The sequence below is a fragment of the Takifugu rubripes genome, chromosome 19, assembly GCF_901000725.2.
Source record: "Takifugu rubripes chromosome 19, fTakRub1.2, whole genome shotgun sequence".
In the NCBI taxonomy this organism is placed as follows: domain Eukaryota; kingdom Metazoa; phylum Chordata; class Actinopteri; order Tetraodontiformes; family Tetraodontidae; genus Takifugu; species Takifugu rubripes.
In genome coordinates this window covers 7,162,091-7,185,640 of record NC_042303.1, presented here as the reverse complement: position 1 = coordinate 7,185,640, position 23,550 = coordinate 7,162,091, and the positions used below count along the sequence as shown (strand labels likewise).

General features: G+C 44.6%; 1 protein-coding gene across 5 annotated transcripts; it reads left to right on the top strand.

Annotated features, from left to right (window-relative positions):
* The first annotated feature begins 290 nt into the window (after positions 1–290).
* On the top strand, positions 291–22,483 carry LOC101073854 (retinoic acid receptor gamma-A). Of its 5 annotated transcripts, none has more exons than XM_029826155.1 (10): positions 291–457; positions 7,160–7,465; positions 17,070–17,218; positions 17,437–17,484; positions 18,327–18,468; positions 18,560–18,723; positions 18,816–18,992; positions 19,093–19,297; positions 19,389–19,547; positions 19,756–22,483. In XM_029826155.1, the coding sequence occupies exons 2-10, from the start codon at positions 7,297–7,299 to the stop codon at positions 20,058–20,060; spliced, it is 1,518 nt and encodes a 505-aa protein (XP_029682015.1). In that variant the 5' UTR covers positions 291–457; positions 7,160–7,296; the 3' UTR covers positions 20,061–22,483. The 5 variants fall into 5 exon arrangements, with proteins under 5 accessions (XP_029682015.1, XP_029682013.1, XP_029682014.1 ...); XM_029826153.1 differs by having other exon boundaries at positions 443–557; XM_029826154.1 differs by lacking the exon at positions 17,437–17,484 and having other exon boundaries at positions 451–557.
* Positions 22,484–23,550: the final 1,067 nt, after the last annotated feature.

Here is a 23,550-nt window from a genome sequence, read left to right as displayed (position 1 = left end):
AACAAGTGTGTTTAATACCAGCGTGGAAGAAGCAGAGGCAGGAGAGAAAGAGAGAGAGGGTAAACAAAGGAGGAGAGGAGAAGGGGAGGAAACCCAAGCCGTTTGGACCCTATTTTCCCTTCCTTTGGGCATTCTGTGGCGGGTAAAAAAAAAAAGAAGAAAAGTAGTGCTGTATATTTGAAGTGTTGGATCACATGACAGAGGCAGGCTTTGTGAATCAAAGTACACAATGATTTCAGGAGGAGAGAGGGAGAGGGTGTGCGTTAGAGAGAGAGAGAGAGAGAGAGAGAGAGGGAAAGGAGAAGGAGGCGGAATGCAACAGGCTGAGCTTTCGTTGCGGCCAGAGGGACTTCAGACCGACAAACACCAATACTGTCGCTCTTTCCCGGCTCCTTTCAACACTGACTTACCCTCTCCGTCCACGGGACCGCGTGCCGAGCCCATCCGACCTCCTCGGGTAAGTTTGGCCGGTTCGAGGGCTGTTTCCTTCAACAACTTCAGTTCCTTGATGGTCTGTGTGTGAGAAGAAGAGAGACAGAAGACATGCCAGAGCATGAGTGAGATGTTTTTGTGTTTCTCTCTCTTTATCTTTGCCTCTGTGTGTGTGTGTGTCTGTGTGTCTGTGTGTCTGTGTGTGTGTGTTTCTGGGTTGGGGAAAGAGGAACGACTGAGTTTCCTGAGGACAGCTTTAATTGGGAACAGAGATTTTGAGAGCGGGAGAAAGAACAGGAACAGCAAAGGAGGGGAATGAAAGATGATCAGCAATTGCATGTGCTCTGAGGTCTGCCCGTGCCCCCCACTCCTCTCTGTGTAAGCGCGCGTGTGTGTTTGCTTTCTCTAATTTCTTGCTGAAGTCTTGTTCTGCTCATCAGTGAAGCTTTTGTGCTAAAAACAGATGTTGCACCTCGGCGGTTATTTATAGAACCTCGGTGTTCCCCGCGCAACGCCAGCGTCGCCGTTTCAGACGGTCGCCTGCATCCCTCAGGGTCAGACCGAGCGCTCCAGGTGAGCTTTCTTCAGCCCGCAGAGTGGCTGTCAGGGTTACAAGGACCATCCATCAGCAACCTCGATGGCTGAGTAGCGCTGGTCTACCTGGGTGTGTACACACTCACCCCACCGGCAACACCAGCCCGACACTTGTGTAAACAGGTCTCCATCAACGCAACTGAATGGGCTGGAAAGCACCAGAGATGGGGGGGGGGGGAAGGTTGTGTGCAGCTGATATCACCGGGCTGTGCAGGCACCTGGTGGTTGATTTGCATGCGTGTTTTTTTGGACAACGTCACTGGAGTGTATGTGCGTGTGTGCGTGTGTGCGTGTGTGTGTTGGTTATAGTACCGTTGGTCTGCCATTCATCCAGAGCTTGGTTTCAATTCAGCACTAATGTTTTGTGCTGGTTGCTCATCTCAGATGTTTAAGACTGGATGAGTCATCGGCATTTTGTTAATTTCCACACACACGTGTGCGTGTGTGTGTGTGCGTGCGCTGGATGCTAACTTTTTAAACTGTGCTGGCGTCTCATCTTTGTTCCCCACACGCTTCCAGAATGGCAGCCCCTCAGGCTGAGGAGGCTGTCTGGCTCCTCTTTCTCTTCCTCTCCCTCTTTCTCTCCATCCAACGGATGTCTTCCTTCCATATTTTCTCTCTGCATAAAGAGGAAATAAAATGAGTTTTTTCTCCCCACAGAAATGGCCACTTGGGACTTAAAAAACAAAGACATTTTTGATGGAGTTTCATTTTCCATAAAGTTATTTTAAGAGCTCGCTGGCTTGACTGGATGTGCCTAATTGGTTTCAGAGACTTTATAAGTCACTTTTTTGTTCAGTCCTGAATATCTCTCAATGCCTATCAAGCTTCTCAGAATGTTTAATCAGTGCTGCCTGCGGCTGTTCTTCAGTACAAGTCCTTCTAAATACACTTCAAATCCTCTCTGTGAAGGAACAGCAGGACACACTGATTCAGAGTATGTGACTGAGAGAGAAACACACTTTTGTGTGTGTGTGTGTGTGTCCGTGTCCAGGGGGGGTTAAAAAGTCTTCAGGCTCACTTTTCACTTTGATACTAAATGAAAAGCTGCCTACCAAATGGCTCATTTAGGCCTGACCCGTGGTTGGGGTATCAAGCCTGGAGCGACAAGGCGCTGACCCCAGCTCTGACCTGGCGCCCCCCGACAGTCGACAGGGTTGCCTCCACATAATGATAACATTATGTGTTTTATGAAACATGCTTCTTATCAAAGTCACTCCCACCAATGGGGTCCAACACACAACTCACACACATGTTATTACAAATACGTCAGGCCTCATTTGGGGGTTAAGTTTAAGTCTATAAATCAGGTTCCGTCATGAGGTTTAGGTTGTTTTCGAGCAAAAATGATTTGGTGTTTATTTTTATTTCTATGGAGTGTTTAGGTGTAGTGATTAAAATGGATATGAATTTATTTTGTTTATGTGTGCTAAAATGCTAATATTACTTCTATTAGCATTCTGTTAGTGTTTGTAAGTAATTGTTAAGGTTTGCATTACTATTAAGATCAGTTTCGGATGAATATTTCTTGATGAATAAAGAAATAGAAAAAGAAAAAAAGAAATTTAAGGATAAGATTCTAAATTATGATTAGCACTTTATATTCTTGTGTTTGTTTATGAATCAATTGAATAAAATGAATGTTCTGACAAAGGGCTAAACCCCACACTAAGACATGGGACGAAAGGGTCCCTGGACTGGTTTCAGTGGCACAAATTATACAATATTCATATTATTCCAAAATATCGACTGTTAATCAGGCAGGAAGGACCAATTATCAACTAATCTATTAAAATAGCACCATCTATTTCAGGTACTAAAATCTGCCTTCTGCCACTAAAAGTTGGGTAATATAGCCCAGATCTTATGTATTTACTGGACTGATACAAAGATCCATTCAGTAATTTGCAGTATATAGTTACTGTCTGTATAATTAACAACAACCTCAGAGAAATGCAGTTTCTTTGTACTAAACATGGTGAATTCATAAATGTGATGTGTCTTGGGGCTCTGACAACACGTTACCTGACGGCCAAAAAAGAAATGTGGCCGCATTGTCTTGTTTAGGACGGCTGCGTCCCATATGTCTCTTAAATCGTTCCAACAAAGAACATTTGTGTACTATTGCCATGGAAATCAGCAGATCCTGCCTAGTGACAGGAAGTCGCTCTCAAATTTAAACAAGGTGCCATCAAGAAGGGGTTCAGTTCCAGCTCTGGTCTTTTGAAAAAACAGCATCAAAATATAGAAAAAAGGGGCATTGTGAGTCATTTCCATCAAATAAATGTGTGGAAATCATTTTGATAGTTGACGTCAGGGTTTAAACTTGATATACTGTATATGCGTGTGTTTCTTAAAGGGTTAAAATATGTGTTTGGCACCTTTGGCTTTTTTGCAGATCTGAAAAGACAAAGTAAAATATGGTCATTTGTTGCTAAATCCAATTATGTTGTTTAAAACTGAAGTTCTCTCCTCCCTAACGGTTTCTGTATATTTGGGATATTCCGCCCTTTACAGTTCAGCTCTTGCAGTTCTCAGAGGCCAAATTTAAACGCGGTTTTGTGGCGAGATGCTAATTGTCCTGCTGACGTCATCATTGTTTTAAACCTTTGTCTACATCTTGGGTCTCATATTTGGCCAGACTCTGTCTTTAGGCCCGCTCTAAGTTCTGCGGTTTCAGACACAGAGGCTGTATTCACACTCAGCACAGACGCGAGCTAAACAACATCACCGACAGAAAGCAACCACCGACTCTCTTCTTGGTACGAAGCTACAACAGAGAGAGAACAGCAGCGAGAACTCACGCAGACGTTACATCAAAGCTGGACCGAAATATTCAAAAAGGGGAACGCCGATAGCGTTTTTCGCTACCCTTTCAGCACCTGCTTATTTCCAGATCATGTTGCGCTGGTTTGAGAACACTTCAGGGAGGATGAATGAGAGCAAACGGCAGAATTAAAACGCAGAGAAACAGAGCTCTCATTTGATGTGTCCTTTTCTGCATCCAAAAGACCAACATGTAATTCCAGTATAGCGAAACCAAAATAAAAGGCATCCCTTTTCTTAGGCCCTCTGGCTACAGTTTGTTACGTCCCGAATCGGATGGAAAATGTGACCATTTATTTTTGGAACTGTCTTTAATTGCAGTTGCTCATTTCTTCCCGTGTTCCTGCGGCACTCGCGCCTTTTTCCGAGACAGCGGCGACGCTGACGTTGACATTTTCAGCCAAGGCGTGCGACACACACAGCTCATGGTCATCCGAGACACCGTTTGGAATAATTAACTGCAATAACTGGTAGGCCACACATGCTCCAACGGGTAGATTTCATGCGATTTAGAGATATATTCAGGACTGGAGCTGACACAAGGACTAGACTCGTAGATTTCCCACACAAAAAGTCATGGAATCTGAGCCATTCTGGTTCTGGTGGTTGTAACCACTGTAGTCAGTCGCCATAATATGAAGGTGCGTTTCTGACTGTGTAAACAGTGATGTAAGCGTCGAAAGAATAACGTTCCTTTATTTACCCAAAGTCTTTGTTCATTTACAGAAATTGAAAGTCTACTGGATTCTAGATTCAAGCTTATCTGTTATATGTTTATGTCCATATGAAAACACCAACTCTAAAGGTTCCAAGAATGAGAGGAAAAAAGCACATTCCAGCTGAAGTTACCTTAGTAACGTCTGGTAAAGTGAGGAAAACGGAGCTGGCGACAGAGCCAGCAGCGTTTCGGTGGCAACCCGAAGGACGAAAACCGCAGCTGAAAGGAAATATCCCAAATTTATTGAATCCATCCATCAGACATAAAGAAAACTGAGCGGCGTTTATGTTGATTTTGCGGGATGTTGTTTTTGATCGGGAAAACAGAAAAATGCTCCATGTTTCAGGACCTGCAGAGGGAAAACTGCAAATATTCTACCTGAAAACATTCTTTTTGTCAGTTCAACTGTGATCAAGTGTCGCAAAAATGTGCTCCAAGTTATTGATTGTGAGGTTGGAAAAACAGAATTAAGTTTTACACCAAAGCTGGTTTTAAAAGTCCTCATAATCTGTACTAAAAAAGGAGCGCCTGCGTGTGTGTGTGTGTGTGTGTGTGCATATGTGTCGCAGGACCAGGCGACCCAGCGTGACCTAAAGGAGCCAGGTCTCATAAATGCTGCATTGAGGCCTGGAGACACAGCGCTGCTTTTGTTGCCCTGTTGCCCAAAGTGTGTTCCCCCTGGAGAGGCAGAGCCGGGGCGGGACGGGGGAAAGGGGAGGTGTGACTCATTAGAGAGAAACACATTATTTCATAGTTTATTGGTGGGAAAAAAACAGATGCTTTATTTTTATGTATGTTTTCTTCAGCCCCCCCCCCCCCCTCCCCATGGTGTTTTTTACCACCCCTAATTAATCCGGTTCCTCACCTGGCTCTAATTAATGGACTCTTGCTCACTTCTTACACATGCTCCACCAGATGTTAGAAAACTCTTTCTTTTTCTCTTTTTGCTCTGCTATCTCTCTCTCCTCCTCCTTTTCTCCCCCTCCGCTTCTACACGGTTTGGTTTCCCCTGTCCCCGTCCCTTTCAAACATCTGGCTTTCGTGCCGGTTATTTCGGTCTCTTCGGTTTTGAGTTCTCTGTCCTCTAAGGTCAATTGCAGCCCTCGGTGTCGCTTCAGCGCGTGCGAGCGCGGCGAGGTTCCCCCTGATTACTTGGCCGTGAAGATGATTAAAGTCGCCGAACATCTGCATCTGTTCACTCTTGCCGCCTGCATGTCAGCGCTTGTACCAGAGGCATGCGTGTGCATATGTTTGCTAGATGTGACCACTCCGTGTGTGTAATTGTTTTTATAGCCACTATGAACTGCATCCAACCTGTGTTTGACATTCTTTGATGGTCGAACACAGGAGCTCTTCATGGCGCTTGTCGGCCGGCCCTCGCAGTGAAGAAAAACCGCAGCAGAGCAAGGCCATTAGAGAAAATAAACGTCAACATGAAAATATGACTTTAAAAACAACATTTGCCTCGCTGACTGCGCCGCTTCGTGTGAATGTGGGATGGCCATTGTTCATCTGTGTGTGTGTGTGTGTGTGTGTGTGTGTTGGGGGGGTAGCTGCTGCAACAACAAAAGGATGTGGGAGAATTTCCCACTTATAGCAAAGATGCACGTTGTTGGATATTAGAAAGGGCTGATTTCGCAGCTCTTAGGAGCTGCAGTCGACGCCTCTCCGCGTCGGGAGGGAAGCTGATTTTCAGGTTTTAAAGCTGCGTCTAACAGAACAAGTAAAGTCAGAGCCTGCATGGCCAGGTACAGGGAGTAATTTGGGATGGGGGGGGGGGTTTTGCCCACCTGATTGTATTTTTGTGTGTTTGCGTGCGTTTTCCTTGTCAAGGGGCTCAACTTCCACATGTCAGTCACTGAAACTGCTTCAACCAGGTGTGCCGTGCAGCTGTAACTGAGAGGATCCTCTGTGATTCTGGTCGAACGCTGGCGAGCTCTTGACGCCGCTACGTGTGCTGTCGCCGCTCTCTGCCCCGTCCGTCACACCCCGGGCGTTTGATTCCCAGGCCCAGAAAAACACGACATTCTTTGGCCGGCTTGTCTTTACCACAGCTCCACGGTGGTGAGCCAAGCTCCGCCCATTTATGAAATCAATGACGGGGATGAGAGAGGGAGGGATACAGGAGGGGTGGACTGCCCTCGTTTAACTCCTTGGCAGCATCTCAGAGGCACCACGTCACACTCAGATAAATGGGGGACACTGTGGTCCTCTCGAACGTGTGTCTGAGGCCGCGGCCTCGTGGTGCCGAGGTGCAGCGGGAGTGAGCACATTGTCATCCCTCACTGTGAAGGGTTAATTGTGCCCATGTTGTGGCTGGCTGTGCTCGGACAGGCTGGTTAAGGTCAGGCTGGCAGACGGAACAGAGAGACTCTTTATAATGCGGCCCCGCTGATTGGAATCATACGGCATTGCCTGAAATCATCTCACTACTTTGAAGACAGACATAAAGCAGAAGGGAAGTGTTGCTCTGCCCCTGACCCGTCAGCGGCCTCGCCGGCGCTCCGCTTCTTATTGCCGCAGTTTTCTTCAGGGGTGTTGTTGCGGTTTGTGTGTCTAAAGCGACTTGTCTCCGTTTCTGTTCTGCAGAATCTGGGTCCGGTCAGGTCTTGCCAGCGAACTTGAATGGCCATTTCGATCTTGAGCCGACCACAGCAACTCCGGAGGTGGAAACAATAACAACGACTGCAGAGAGGACGGCGGAACCACCACCAGCACTTTCCAGGATGGCGACCAACAGGGAGCATCAGCTGCATCATGTGACCAAGTTCTCCCGTGCCATGTATCCGTTCACCTTTAACTCCATGCGGAGCCACTCTCCCTTCGACTTCCTGGCCAGCAGCCACCTTTTTGGCCAGTTTGGAGCAGACCTTCCCAAAGAGATGGCTGCTTTGTGTGAGTAATGCCAATCATTTCTTATCCAAAAGGTCCAGATTATTTCTTTTTGGTTACAAAATACAAGAAAAGCCTTTGAAACTTAAACAAACTCTTTAAGTCCAAACCATACTTTTGACCTCTTCTGACATGCAACAAAAATGCAGTAAATCATACTCATGAGATTCATGATGGGAAAAAATTAGGATGTGAGAAATTCTAATTTGACACTCTTGCATGTGACCAGACAATGTCCCGAATGCCTTCACCAGCTGACAAAGTCGTTAAAAAGACTTCCAGGCTCATTTGGGGCCAATGATCGGGTTTTAAATCATGCACTGATAAGTGAACAGAGGGCATAAATGGTGGTGATGAAAACAGCAGAAACGTTCCATTTTTTTGTGCTTTCCAATTAAAAATGAAAATCTTTTAGTGCCTCATGATGACAGATAGAAACAGAAAGAGATTTCCTTTCAGCTCGGTGTGTTTGGGTGCAGTTGCGTTTAGAGCCACAGGAGGCGCTGCTGTCCTTTGCTTTGACAGGACCTTTTGTTCAGACCTTAAACTGAGTCACTTTGAAATGGGACGAATCACATTGACCCAATCAAGAAGATGCGTTTCTCCTATTTTATGTTTTTACCTTGAAAATGTTAATAGAAGCAGCAGCTCTGGAACGTTCGTCAGACAGTGAGCACGGGGACTCTTTAACTGCCTTTTTAATGAGGTAATTGAAGACAAACTGTTTCCGATGGATTAAAGAACTTGGTGTGCAGCCATTAGAAAGTTGTGCAACTGTCTGAATCCATGTGATCTTAAATGGATTTATAGATACATTAAGAGCTGTAAATGCTAACATTTGTGTTCCCGTAGCAACTTCAAAATATGAGTGCGTTCCCATCCAAAATAGGATTTATGGTCATATTCTATCAAACAAATATTGAACCCATTTTCTTAGAGAGTGATACATTTTCCTGAAAGAATGCTGCACCTGCTCAATCTTAATCAAAGCGAAAATTGGCAAAATTAACTCAAGAATTGCCTCTATCTTCTAAATAAAAATAAATGAAAATAGATCTATTTGTCTTTCTTATTTGAATAAAGCAGATTGCACAGCAATTATGAGAAGAAAGGGCACTTTATTTTCCACAATGAACACTATGTTCTGATTTCCCAAGTCACATCATCTTTTGTGTGTGTGCGCATGTGTGTGTTTGTGTGTCTGTGTGCGTGTGTGTGTTTTGAGTGTGTAGACACAAAAGAAGATGATGTGACTCTGTGTGTGTGTCTGTGTGCGTGTGTGTGTTTTGAGTGTGTAGACACAAAAGAAGATGATGTGACTCTGTGTGTGTGTCTGTGTGCGTGTGTGTGTTTTGAGTGTGTAGACACAAAAGAAGATGATGTGTGTGTGTGTGTGTGTGTGTGTGTGTGTGTGTGTGTGTCTGTCTGTCTGTCTGTCTGGATATGAAAATATGAAAATACACAGATTGGGGGTTTTGGGAATTGAGGACATTTTGGCTGGTCCTCACATCTTCAAAGATCTGTTTGAGTGTTCAGATCTGATTCTAAGGTCAGGTTAGATTTGGCTTTAGATTAGAGTTGGGGGTTAGTTGGGATGGTTAGGGTTAGGGTTGGGAGCTGGGGAATGCATTACGTCTGAGTCCTCACAAAGACAGACATACAAGAATGTGTGTGTGCGTGTGTGTCTGTGGGTGTGTGTGTGGGTGTGCGCGTGTGTGTAATGGGACTGTGGATGCTTAGTGTGTGTACGCTCAAACAGAGTGGCTGCGATGAAAGACACAAAGAAAAACACCATTCTCACTCAGTGCCTATCGTTTCAAATATCATGCCACACACACACACATAGACACACAACTCAAAACTTACGACAGGCACTCTTGAGATTTCACATTCCAACACGTCTGAGAATAATGTAATAATACTGTAATTGTGCTGCACTCATTTGTGACTATATTTGTCGATGTGCGAGGGAGATGTGAGCAAATATCTGCAGCAGACCCTGAGGGGCTGCTGGTACGGAGAGAGACGGAGATTTAGAGACAGAGAGGGAGGCCATTGTTCTGTGTGTGTGTGTCCTGTCAGACATATTGACTACATGAATAGCCGAAGAACCTGATTATGAATAGTTGTAATGCGACTCGTTCCTCTCGCTAAGCGTGTGTAAGTATGTGAAACAGGGACGCCATGTTTTTTTCTTTCACTTTTCCACTCACCCTGCTTAAATGGCCTCTTTCTCCTCAAAGCAGCCGTGTGTGTGTGTGGGGGGGGGGGGGGGGGGGGGGGGGGGGGGGGGGGGGGGGAGGGGGGGGGGGGAGTAATTGTCTTAAGGTGTTGGGGGAGAGAGTAGGCCCATAATATGAGCTCTACTTCCTGTGGAGGGTCATTGTCACATGTGACCAAGCTGTGATGGTGGAAGGCAGGTAGAGAGTCCGAGGGGAAGAAGAAGAAGAAGAAGGATGAGTGAGTTTAACAGGCTTAAAAGATAAAAGAAATCAAAAACAGACATTTGTAAGATGCAGGAGTTGTGTGAAACACATGAAGCTGTAGGCAGAACAGTGGTGGTGGTGGTGGTGGGGGGGGTCTCAGTGGGGATTTCTTCTAGAGTTCACCAACTTGAACAAGGGAAGGAGAGGGAGGAGGGTGGAAAAACCATCCAGACTCGGAGATCCAAGACGGAGTCGTCCTTCAGCGTGTCTGGAGCATCCAGCGGGCTCCAGGAGGGGAACTTGGACACCCGAGCGCGCCAAAACCACACAGCCTCCAACCTCCAAGGAAACAGTGGGAGGACGAAAGATCAGACTGCTGCTTTAACGTGAAACCGGAATCCATCACAACCTAAACCTCAAATTGCAGTTCAAACAGAGTTCAACTTTTTTTAAAGCCCGTTTTCTTTTTAAAGCCCTCTCTCAGTTACACATCGGCCGTACATGAAACGTCGCGTTCCTTGGATAATTTCTGTGAATTAGGCTTTCTCAGCAAGAGAAGGACAGAAAGAGGTTGGGGGTAATGTTTGTTTTTGCTCTGACTATGAAATATGAAGAGCAAAGTTGGAAAACTTGAAGGAGAAGCACGAGGGAGGGTGAGGCTGGAGCACAGCCAATCAGAGAGCAGCTCCACACCCACCAGGGGCACTCTGCCTTCCCCTTTCTCTCCTCCTGGACCCCACCTCCTCTCTGTGGGCTGGGAGAGCATGCAGATTGTTGGCCGAGCGCGAGAGGCCCGGAGAGCAGGCGAGAGGAAAGCTGAGATCACTTACAGAAGTCAGTGCAACCCAGGCAGGCTAGCAAGTGATCCGAGCTGGTTTTCAGAGCAGAGACTGGTCGAGAGGAAAGAGATTTAGTCCAAGCCAAGACGCTTTAGAGAGGCGGGACAGGCAGACAGGGGGTAAGAGCAGTGGGGGGCCCAAAGGACAGAAAGACAGGGAACACCTGGACCACGCAGGGCATTGAGTTTCAGCCACAGGAAACTTTTGTCTGAGTGTCAACAGTCGCTCTCGCGCTGCTCGGTCGCAGGACAAAAGCAGATTAGGGTTATTGGTGCATGCTGGGATTGAAGAGGGACATGTTTGACTGTATGGAGGCTCTGGGGTTGGCCCCGAGGCCCCTCTATGATGTGTCCGGGCAGGGATCCTGCATGCTCGCCAAAGCCACCCCTTACTTCTCTGGCCTGGATCCCTTCGCCTGGGCCGGAACTAGCAGCATTCAGTGTGAGTATTCAGTGTGTGAGAGTGTGAGTGTGTGCTCTTATCAGAGCCCAGTTTTGTTATCATGCAGTTCTATCGGCAGGAAGAGTCAGATTCCTTTCAATTCTATGTGCCCATTCTCGCCCTGCATTCTGTTTGTTTATGTGCTTAGCGTGCTTTGTGGGGCTGAGTGAGTGGGCTGCGGAGCGCATATTTATACACCAACTTGTTTGTTTTCTTTATGAATGACTTTGCTCAACTGACAGCTCTTTCAAAACACTCCGGCGACCTGACCCAATGACCCCCTCTGAAAATCACCGCCGGTACGCAGAAACAGATGGAGGCTAACGATGTAGCATTTAAAAAAAAAAAAAAAGCAGGATATTATTGTTTACAAGAGCAAGCGCTGACAAATGCCCAAGGTAGCTTTAGTGGGAAAGATGACTGTAAGAATGAAGTTACCGAAAGATAAAGCATTAGTCACCTGACACATGTATCAGCACTCCTTATTTCCTGTAGGTGGACATTCTTTAGACGACTCCTCGCAAGACCTGAGCCAACAGGGCGTACATTGCATCAGGTTACACTGAAGGAAACAGAGGCCAGTCAGACAGACAAACACTGCTGAGACAAATGAGGGAAAATACATCAAACTGACTGCGGAAATAATAAGCAGGTCTTGTGTTATTGTCCTGGAGTCCATTTTCGGACTGTCTGATTGCTGTTGGCTTTCTTGGTTTGGAAAATCAAACATTGACTCTGTCTATGTATAGAAACAGACCTGCTGAGGTTTCTGCACCAATGTGCCACTGAGCATTTACAAATAAATAAATTCTCTCCGGGCCGCTCACGGCGTTCTAGATCCGTCCGTCGAGCACCTTGAGTCTATTTGTCTTCAGTAATTATTTAGATACCACGGCATCGAGCAGCGGTCCGCTGGTGCTCGCTAATGATGACGGATGACCAGTCGGGATGACAAACACCACAGCAGGGCCTGTTTTAACCTGCTGAGGAGCTTCACCAGATGTCAGCCTGACAGACAAATGTCCACTCGTGTCCTTTCATCATCTGCCCTCTCTATGAAAATCATCGTGGCTGATTTTTAAAAAGAAATGTCACGCCACTTCCAAGATTTTAGCAGCATCAACGCTCGGGTGAAGGTCAAACCCTTCCCTGGATGTTTACTATCATCTGGTTTTTTTCTTTCATTTCTATAGCTTTATTTACAATCTCGAGTTGTTAAAAGGCTGATTTTTAAAAAGAAACATTTTCTCCTGCTTTGATTCATCAGCACTCTATGGTCCCAGTGGTCCCACCCCTCACCCCTCCACCTCCTGCTACTTAACACTGAACAGTTGAGTTTGATATTTCACAATATTCCCAGTTTTAAATTAGGCGGTTCTCAATAAAACATGTCCCGTTCTCTGACACTGCAGCTCCAAATTCCTCCCAGCATTTTGTGTGTGTGTGTGTGTGTGTGTGTGTGTGTGTGTGTGTGTGTGCATGTGTGTGTGTGTGTGTGTGTGTGTTAAGCGGGGGTCATCATTTCCTGTTTTTTATGTGAAGCTGTTCAGCACCTCTCTGCCTTCCTTTGTTTCCACCATTGGCTGGTTTCAGCGTCAGGAGACATTAAAGAGGCAAACCAAAGTTTGCTGCTGGGGGGGAAGAGTTTCCTCTCTGCCACATTGTTTCTCCCCTCTTTCTAAGAACCTGTCTTTCATTTTGCCTTACACTTGATCTTCCCTTGCTGTAGAGCGTGTATGTGTATGTGTGTGTGTGTGTGTGTGTGTGTGTGCTCTCTGCTTTAAATGGCTCAGCTGACTGTAAACGCCTCATGTTGTGTAAGCAAGAACTTTATAACGATTCCACTACAATTGCAAAGGGTCAATTAAGAGATTAGGCAGGGTGGAGGGGGGCTGGAGAGAAGAATGGAAGGATGAGGTTGGATCTGGGATTAACCATCCTCCTGTAACTCTTTGTTCCTCATGGTTCAGGCCCTGGGGGGAACTGCTCTCCTCTGCATTCATCACTAATCTCCTTTCTTGGACACTCTTTTGTTATTTTTTAAGCTTTTTGGAGGTACTTTCCTTGGCCGTCACATCTCTGCATAGCTGGGGAAAGAACAGCAATGGAATGCTGCTCGCTGATTGCCAGATGAAGGGATGTTTTTTGGATGTAAACATCCATAGAAAGTGTGATTTTCTGCATTGAGAGGAGCAATGCTACCATATCGGACCTACCAATTCAAGTTCAGTCTGGTGAAATGTACGTGTGACCTGAAGAAATAAATAATAACAGTATTAAGTCAAGCAAAATATGGTGATTTATATGCACATTTATGGAGCAACAGTGGAAAGAAGCTGAAAAGTCTGACCAGGTTAGAACCTTAACCAAATCCGTTATGGAGCAAATGTCATCAACATACTGTTGATTTCACACTAAAATGTTTATTCTGCTCAATAAATTGCTCAAATTAGAGCAGATTATTATTGAATTCCAGTGTAGCAGCTCCAGCTCCATGGTGTTATTTAAAAAAATATATATATTGTATTGTTTGATAGTGGAATTGGTGAGAAAGAACCAAATTTAAAAGCCTGTTTCATAAAAATCCCCCTCACCCAGCAGTTTCAGTGTGTGTCCTGTTTTGGGGTGTTTTATGGACTCATCTCCTGGACAGTAGTCCTGTTTTCAAAGCTTTTCCCTGGCAAAAAAAGCACTTCCACTATCAGGAAGGTCTCCTCCTCTTGGCCGGGCAGGAAGAGAAGTGGGGGGAAAGGGGTTATGAGCCAAGCCTGAGCGGGGAGTTGATTGAATCATTATTAGACTTACAACAGCTGATGAAAGGGGTTATCACTGAAGTCTCCTCCACCTCCTCCCTGCTGCCATCTTAAAAACCCACCTGGTGTGTTGAGGATGCCGCTCAGGCATATTATGTAAGGTAATATGAGTCAGGACGTGGCGAGTTACGTCCAAGTAGCTCGCTGAAATTAACTAGACGCACCCTCGTTTAGCACGTGACCTCAGACTTGATGATGACGATGTCAGAGATTCCTGCACAACTGCGACGGCTTTCCGAGGTCCTCCAGTCAAAGACTGGCTCGGTGAGGTGTTGGCAGGCCGTGGGCCGTGATGTCAAGAAGCAGTGGCCCAAAAGTCACTCCACAATGTCACAAAGATCAAGACATTTTTTGCAGTTTGTTGTTTCAACAACTGCTCAGTCATGCCTGCCGTCCAGGATGACGGATCCCTTCCGCTCCCCCAAAGTCTTTTCAATTACGTCAGCAAGAATTTGAACTGCAATTTCTAACGCAGGAGGAGCAAAAAGGGTTTCTTCAAGACGTGTGTGCTTTCAGAAGCTTCTGCTGTCCTATCAGACATGTTAAAAATAACCGTAAAAAGGTGAAAGGACACCAGTGTGGGAAAAACTTTAATAAAATGGACAGGTCCGGTTTAATTTGATTGGTCAGAATGTTTATGACAGTGCACCTTTGTCAGCTGCGCTGGGCAGAAAGGGAGAGCCTCATAAAAATGGGTTTGAGTCAGGGGACCCATCTTGTCTCCTGCGCCTCTGACAGAGGTGTGCTGATTGATGTTGTGACATGCTGAGGGGTGAGCTGAGGGTTAAGAAGAGAGAGGTATTTTTGTTCAAGCCGAGGCTCCAAGGCCGAGCTCAGTTCAGGGTGATGACAGCTGCTGACAGCTTTTGGCTCCTTTCCTTCTTTTTCCACACCAGGTAAAGTCCAACCCTCCCCCTTCTGCCCTGGTGTCTCTCGCTGTCTTTTTCCGTCATGTTTCTGGAAGTCACGTCCCTCCTCGCCCATTCTCATGCCACCCCCAGACAGTGTCAGTCACTGCCTCTCCCCTGGCGCCAGATGCCGTCTCTCCGTTTCAATGGCTGCTGTTTGTTCTGCCTGAGCCATGTTACATTGTCCACGTTACTATATAAACAGAAAACTGATCAGGTTACACTGCTATTCACCCAGCCCCACCTCTACCTCTGACACCTGGAATTTATGTGTTCACTGTATGTATTTTTGCCCACTGCGAAAAAAAAAACAAAGTGTTTGTCACTCTGCCAGAGTAGCATATTGTGCTAATGTAGCTGTTAGCACGAGGGAAGGAGAGTGGAGCTACCGGATGGGTTTGACTCCAAGAAAAAGAATTTAGCTTTAATGCAAAGATTTTAAATGCTTTCCATGTCAAAATACAGCAAAGGTTTTATCCAATCATCATGGGCGACTGTGTCGAACACATGAGTAGCCATTCTTAGTCCTGCTTTGTCATTCCAGTTTTCCCACAGAGGGACAGTTCAGGACTGCCCCGACCACGTCTCCCGGGTGAAACGAGTCTTCCCTGTTATGCCATCAGCAGTTGTGGAAAGCTTTTGTTTTTTTATTTGATTTTTAGCATTTTCTGATGGATTTTTCTGAATATTGATTAATTCCAGTTTAATCACTGTTAAAAACAGAAGCGCTAATGTCCTGTCTGTCTGATTGTCCTTTGTCTCTGATTGATACAAATTAATAAATGACAAACGTTCCCAACACTGTCTAAACCAGGGTGAGGTCAGACGTTTTGGTCGTGCTTGAACACACTCACACACGTGTAGTTAGCAGCGAGTTTTCCTTCAGTCAAGGTCAAATTTAAATGGTCCTGGTCTTATTGAACTTCTTGGCCACTGGGACACTTCTGTCCTTGGACTCACCCCTTCCTCCTAACTTTTTCTTTTCATTTCCCCCCGTCTGTTTTATTAGATTATTCCTTTGTGCCTTCGCCCCTCTGTTTTTGAAACCTTACCACTCTTGTTAACGACAAGCTGTGGGTTCAGATTGGGGTTGCTCTGGTGGGACAGGGGCCACATTTGGTCCAGTCCTGTCTTATCCATTGAAGGTGGCAGAAGGGGCTGTGACTGTGCGTTTTGACCCCAGATTCTTTATTTTTACAAGGAAGGAACCCAAGGATGGAGCGGTTCATGTGAATAGCTGGCCAAGGTGACTGGATCCCAATAAAATGGGTGTCAGCCTGGCCGGGGGGGCCGTCTTCCCATCCTAGACTTGGGGTTTATAGCTCTACTTACGGGCCTGGGCAACTATTAAACCCTGTCCAGCTTGTGCTGAGGAATTTAGGGCCAGGAAACAAGAGAGTGGGGGGAGGAATCAGCAGAAAGAGGTGAAGTTGGGGTGACTGAAGGTGAAAGTTGAAATGCATGTTCAAAGGTTATACTTTAGTCATCACTTTTAAATCTGGTTTTTGCTCCATGTATGGCGGGCCTTCTATGCGTCCACTTTCTAGACATTCGGGTTTTTCTTTTTTGAAACCCTTTTCATTTGTGGCTACTCACGTAGCAAATGGTGTTATATGGACTGCTGCTTTCTTCAGCAAGACAGCGAGAAGGAGACAGCCCCATCCCGTAAACTCTCCACTTGTGTTTGTTCACACGAGGCTCAAAGTATATAGACGGGTCGGTCTGGACAACCCGTGAGCTCGCACGTGTGCCTGTGTGCCCGCAAACTCACCGAGTTGATGCAAAAAAAAAGAAGAAAGAAAACCAAAAAACAGATGTCAGTCAAAAAGTCAGCAGAGGTATGTCGATCCCCCACTCGGCTGTAAATGGAGAAGCCAATCAAATCTCAGCTGCCAATCAGCATTTTATCTGCAGAACCATCTGGCCATCAGCTAATTGTGTCTCTTTTAAGTCCCTGTCAATCAGGAGCAACCCCCCCTCCCCTCCCTTTTCTCTTAAAAATGCCTGCCTTTGAGCCTTCCTTCTGGGTCCAAGGAGGTGACCTGCATGTGGTGGGGTGGAGGGGTGGGGGGTGTTATTTGTTGACAGCGCTCCCTAATCAGCTGTATTAGCTTTCATCAGTGTTTCAAAAGGAAGATTCCTGATACCCATTGTCACTTCCCTTTGTTCCTGCTCCACAGCGGTGGAGACCCAGAGCACCAGCTCGGAGGAGATGGTGCCCAGCTCCCCCTCCCCTCCTCCGCCGCCCCGCATCTACAAACCGTGCTTCGTGTGCCAGGACAAGTCCTCCGGTTATCACTACGGCGTTAGCTCCTGCGAGGGCTGCAAGGTAAAGAAAGCCGGAGACACAGGAAGGTTTTAGCACAAAAAAAAACAGAAAAGCAAATCTGTCTGGAGCCACAAAAAATGTAAAGCCTTATATAAGCCTTATTATGAAGGCAACACATGCTGTAAGTGTCTATATTAGCTGACTATCAAAATGATAAGTAGGCTACAAATATATAATGAGCATTCATGATTCATGATTAAGTGTTTATTTCCCTGCAGTTCATCCTGGAGAGAATGACGCACCACGTGACTACTCTGCTGTACATGGTGCTTTAATTTTAAATTCCAAATGATTCGGTTCAAGAACGGTTGAATCCACTTATCCCTTAGCTGCCGTTCTCTTTTTCCCTTTGATATCCATGGCCCATGACACACCCGCCGGTTTGTTTGCAACAGCCACCTGTCCGGCACATCGTCGAGCTGAAAGAAATGTGTGTCACAGGCTATGATGTAAATCTTTGTTGACAGAGCTGTTGAAATTAAATATTTATTATACACATTTTTACAGCATTGGAAAACTTTAAGAATATTAGTCATGTTTTCCTCCTACGGAAATTATATTAAAACAACAAATATATTCATCTTTTTGGATTTTTATATTTTTGAAAAAGCTCCAGTGAGCCACTAGGGCGGCGCTAAAGAGCTCTAGAGCCGTTTTAGGAGACATGTATGAAGGGAACGGCTGACGTCAATTAAAGAGGCTCCGGTTCATCAAGCAGACAGCAGGGGGCAGCACTGAATATCTGTCACGATGCCCTGGTATAGTCCAAAAATAAGCAGTCTAACTGGAAGCAATTCCAGATGAAACCTGAAAAAAATTAAACTACTTACACTTGGTTTTGATTTGAAGTTATGAGTTAAAACGTTGTCCATCGTTAGAGAAGTGGTGGAATTGCATTCCTTTTGTCAGCAACACAAATGGATCAGTGGTGCTTCTTGTAAATGTTCCACTTCTTCATGCGTAGAGTCAAAAGCAAAACCGGCCTATAGAAGTCCAGGTTCAATTACAACGTTTTCTACATTTATTGAGAGAAATACTATAATATTGTACAGTATATTGTGAGCATATTTTAGGTTATTTAAGAGATTTTCTTTTCTGTCCCCTCCAGGGTTTCTTTCGCCGCAGTATTCAGAAGAACATGGTTTACACCTGCCACCGTGACAAAAACTGTCAGATCAACAAAGTGACTCGAAACCGCTGCCAGTACTGCCGCCTCCAGAAGTGCTTTGAGGTTGGCATGTCCAAAGAAGGTGAGAAGAGTCTTCTCTTTTATTTGTCAAATAACTTGAGGTGGCTGCTAGGAAATTATGTTTATCTGCGTGTGTCTGTGCCTGTGTGTAGCTGTGCGTAACGACAGAAACAAAAAGAAGAAGGATGTGAAGGAGGAGGTGGTGCTTCCCGAAAATTACGAGCTGAGTGGAGAACTGGAGGAACTGGTTAATAAAGTCAGCAAAGCTCACCAAGAGACGTTTCCCTCTCTGTGCCAACTGGGAAAATACACCACGGTAAGCTTCAATTGGCTGGCAACTCCGCTGCACAAGGCGTCAGCTCATGTCCTTGCAGCCACAAAGACAAACTCTCTGTCTTCCCCTCCTAGAACTCAAGCTCGGACCACAGAGTGCAGCTGGACTTGGGCCTGTGGGATAAGTTCAGCGAGCTGTCCACCAAGTGTATCATAAAGATTGTGGAGTTTGCCAAGCGGCTACCAGGCTTCACCACGCTCACCATCGCAGACCAGATCACCCTTCTCAAATCTGCATGTCTAGATATTCTGGTACAAACCACATGACTGATCCGTCCATCCACCCGAGGCTTTTTCACATGGAACATGGCTTAACTTAACTCTTTCTTCTTAAATTCCTTCCCTCTCTTAGATGCTGAGGATATGTACTCGTTACACCCCAGAACAGGACACAATGACATTCTCAGACGGCCTGACTCTGAACAGGACCCAAATGCATAATGCTGGCTTTGGTCCACTCACAGACCTGGTCTTTGCTTTTGCTGGTCAACTGCTGCCCCTGGAGATGGATGACACAGAGACAGGCTTGCTCAGTGCCATCTGCCTCATCTGTGGAGGTGAGTTCAACTCTGCCAGTATTGGTTTCAACTTGCCACGGGTTGCCACGGCCCTGTCAGATGGTCATCGTTTCATTTTGTTTCGTTTCAGACCGTATGGACCTGGAGGAGCCAGAAAAGGTGGACAAGCTGCAGGAGCCCCTGTTAGAGGCGCTGAAGATATACACCCGTCGCAGACGCCCAAACAAGCCTCACATGTTCCCCCGCATGCTGATGAAAGTCACAGACTTGCGAGGAATCAGTACCAAAGGTAAACCTGGTTTTTACATATTGCAATCAGCAAATAAGAATATGAATTTGATTACTGCTTAAGGCCATTTTATCAAGTAGTATTCTAAAAGAGAATACACCATCATCTGCATATTGTATGATCATAGTAATAACAGGTGGAATTTCATGGTGATATTTCCCTCTTTTTAAATTTAACTTTAAACCAATGTGGGCATACGTACGTGCAGGTGCAGAGAGAGCCATCACACTGAAAACAGAGATCCCAGGGCCCATGCCTCCCCTCATCAGGGAGATGTTGGAAAACCCTGAGGCCTTTGAGGACAGCAGCGATTCAGGTGACAGCGCTTCAGCGGCAGCCCCTCCTGCTATTCAGGCTATCAAACAGGAGGAGACTACCAGATGTGAGTCAACTATTGAGGAGGAAGAGGAAGATGAGCACTGGGATGAGGACAAAGACCGCAGTGCAGACAGTGACTGGGAGTCATGTGGGGAGGCAGTGGTGGACTTACAGAAACAAGGAAAACCCCAGTGAGAAAGACACAAGGACGCGCAGCGGCAAATTAGGCTCTTAAACAACAATGGCATCACATAACAGCACATCCATTATTTACATATACCGCCGCTTGTTGCCCGAAAGGAAAAATGTGTGAGATCAATGAATGAGAAAATCGAAAGCACTAAATATCACCCATTCTTCAGGAAAAAAATAAGAGACAATTTAAAAGAAATTTCAAATGTTTCGTCCATCCAAAGATGACTGAGAGGCGGTGGACAGAAGCAAATGCACTCCTCTGCTATCTATAAGGGCTATTCTTGTATAAAATCAATGTTAAAAATGCAACAAAACTCTAAGTGGTGCCAACCTGCCACAAGCGTCTTACTCAAAATTCCTTTTATTACAATTCAGCGATATGCTACTTATTTCTTTTTTATTGTACTTTTTCTCCAAGTATGTTTTTATGTCTGTACTTTCCTTGTACCTGTTTTGGGGACCCTGTGTTGCCTCTGTTGTTTTCATTTTTGTCATTATCACTCCATTTGCATGTTTTAAGAGTCTCTTCTGCCCCTTTTTTGCATTTCAGTTGTATTGGTATGAAAATGAAAAAAGCAAAATCACAGGTGATAACGAAAACAGAGAGCAGGACTCGTGACAGGAATGGTACGTGCGTCTTTGGGTCAATAAATATTCTTTACAGAAACAGATGCTGAAAAACAGTAAAAAAAAATAAATAAATACATATTTTTGTAATATAGTAGGAAAATTAAATTGACAAACAAGGTCTTTGGAAAAATAGAGAGAGCAACATTTACTATTTGGTGTATCAAAATATAAGCCTGGATTAAGTAATGCCTTTCACATCAATTGTGAAAGGCAAAAAAATGCAGTGAAAAACTGCACTGCTGGGTTTTTTTTGTTGTTTTTTTCCACTGCAAAATCTTCATGTTGAAAAACCTTTCTCCTCCGATTTCTGTAGATTAAGTGCAGGTTAGGAGTGCCTTAAATACATTTGACGACTTTTCTCTGTGGGCTTGCCGGACATGACTGGGCGAAATTATTTGTCGCCTTATGCTGCCCGTGACGACATCTGGCCTCAGAGAAGGAAAACCTGGAAAAACTGGACTCTCAGTTGTTATGGTACACTAAACTGAAGACAAAAGATGAATTCTGTTCACCTTTAATGACCATTAAAACAAAGAACCCAAACAGCCTTTTGTTGTCTAAAAGAAAAATTAAATAATGGCTGAAATCAAATCCTCCATTTCAAAAAGAATATAACACTGATTACAAAAATAGTGCATTGAGCAGAGGAAAAAACCATAATTTAATGTCAATAAGATTAAGCTAACATATCATGGTGGGGGGGACTCAGATTATTTAATCTGCCAGCTAGATTTACTGTCATTTCACAGTCTCAGGTGATCTCTATCAGGGCCACATCTCACACAGGTTTTTGAGAAAACTGTCAGTGTGGACGCCATAAACTCTAACAAAGGTTCTTATTGTGCCAAAGAGGTGAAATCGTTGTGTTTGATATGCAATAATAGTTTCAAGTTGAAAGATCAAAGAGAAATTCAAAAGACAACCATCAAAAAGTTTACATGACAGGAAACCTCAGGTGTGTGTGTGTGTGTGTGTGTGTGTGTGTTTTTATTAGAAACTAAGTGTCAACTCGTAAATGTTTTTGCAGAGGTCCAAGTCTTAGTTTCCGTTAAAGAGCTCGCAGATGTTAAACATGAAAGCTTAAACACCAAAAGAAGTCAGTGCGCTCTTTGATTTAGGCAATAAATATTTAAGAATATGCTTGTCCTGTAGGCCATTCAAGTCTTGGAAATGTCATTATTGGTGCAATGCAAGTCCTCAGAAATATGGTTGTCCATCAGTCTGACAGTGAAGCACCGAAGCAGCAGCTCTTTGATGGAGCGTTAGTGTGAGGGATTCAGGACAGACAGCAATTGTTACTTCCTGGCAGAAGTAACAAGAAGATGTGCCAAAAACCTAATCAGAACTGTCCAGCATCAAATCTCCACTGCAGCCATCACAATCCGAGGCCAAAATTTTGCGTTTTTGTTACCTGAATATGGCTGTCAGCTTCAAATTGACCTCGTGGACTAACAAAGTGAGGAGGAGGTCCGACTCAGCGCGTGAGCGGAGTTCAAAAACCAAAGAGGGTCATGATGGAAAAAGAAACATGTTGATTTATGTTGAAACAAAATCAGTTCAGCTCGTTGATGGCACATTTGTGGCAGAGGAGAGGTACAACCAACAGGTCTGTTGTCCTCAGGGGGTTGTGTAGCTCTAAAACACTTACATGTACACACTCTTAATAGGACAGACTGGTCTAATCGGCCTTTATTTTTTAAAATTTTTATATTTGCTTGTTTGTTGTTTATCATTTGCTTGTATGCTATTTGTTAATAATGGCCTTTAAATTTGATAAAATGCATTTTTACTCACTTTTGTGTCCAGTTGTCCCCTTTTTTGTGAAGTGGAAAAGTTATTTCTTTATTTCTCCCTCTGAAAATGTTGCATCTGTGTTTTTCTTTTTCTTTTTCAATATATTTTTTGGAAGTTTTTGGAAGTTAGTCCAGTTAAATGAGGACGCTCACAGTCGTAGACCACAAAGCAGGACCTTCTGTAATGGGTGATGTGTAATATGTAAGGCCTTGCACTGCATTTCCTTAAATTTAGACACAGGCCCTCTCTTGAAATGTTAAATCTTTTTGAGTGATGGAAACGCAAATATGTTCCTAATCCACAATAAATGTGGATTTTGTGATTCCTAGTGTCTCAAAATTAGACGTATGGCAACCAAAGAAACGCACCCAAAAAGAAAGAGGTTTTTAAAAAATACAATACAGAGGATTCAGATTCAGATTCAGATTCAGAGTACTTTATTGATCCCTTTAGGGGGTGTCCATCAGGGAAATTAGCATCTCCAAAAAAACGTACAGCACTGTACAAAATTACCCACCACCATTACACACCATTAAACCTATTAAAGATAATAAAAGTAGAATAAAATAAGAAATAAAATAGAATAAATTAAAAATAGAATATAAATATAAAATATAAAACTATAAAAATGTAAATAAATGAACTGAATGAACTGAATGAATGGATGTCCCAGTATTATGTTATTGCAGTGTTGTTCCAGTCCTTCTGTTGGCCCTCCTCCCCCCCAGTGAGGAGTTGAACAGTCTGATGGCTCAGGGGATGAATGAGTTCCCCAGTCTGTTTGTCCTGAACTTGGGGAGGCGCAGCCTCTGGCTGATCAGGCTTCTCTGGCTGTGGATGACAGTGTGCAGAGGGTGGCGGACATGAGAGGATATAGAAACCCAGTATGTATGGAAAAACGCATCCAAAACATATGAGCACAGTGGCAATCACAATGGTGGAGTAAATATGGGACAGTTTGGACAGTTTTTGTCCTATATAAAGGACATAGAAGCTTGCATTGAATAATTATACACATATAGAAGACAAATGGACACGCAAGAGGATAGACGCCATAAATCTGACA

Bases quoted from the DNA above. Each gene is read 5' to 3' on its own strand.
- LOC101073854 (XM_029826153.1), top strand. The intron at 18,724-18,815 runs GTAAGCTTCAAT...TTCCCCTCCTAG, and splicing joins AACTGGGAAAATACACCACG to AACTCAAGCTCGGACCACAG. The intron at 19,548-19,755 runs GTAAACCTGGTT...ACGTACGTGCAG, and splicing joins GCGAGGAATCAGTACCAAAG to GTGCAGAGAGAGCCATCACA.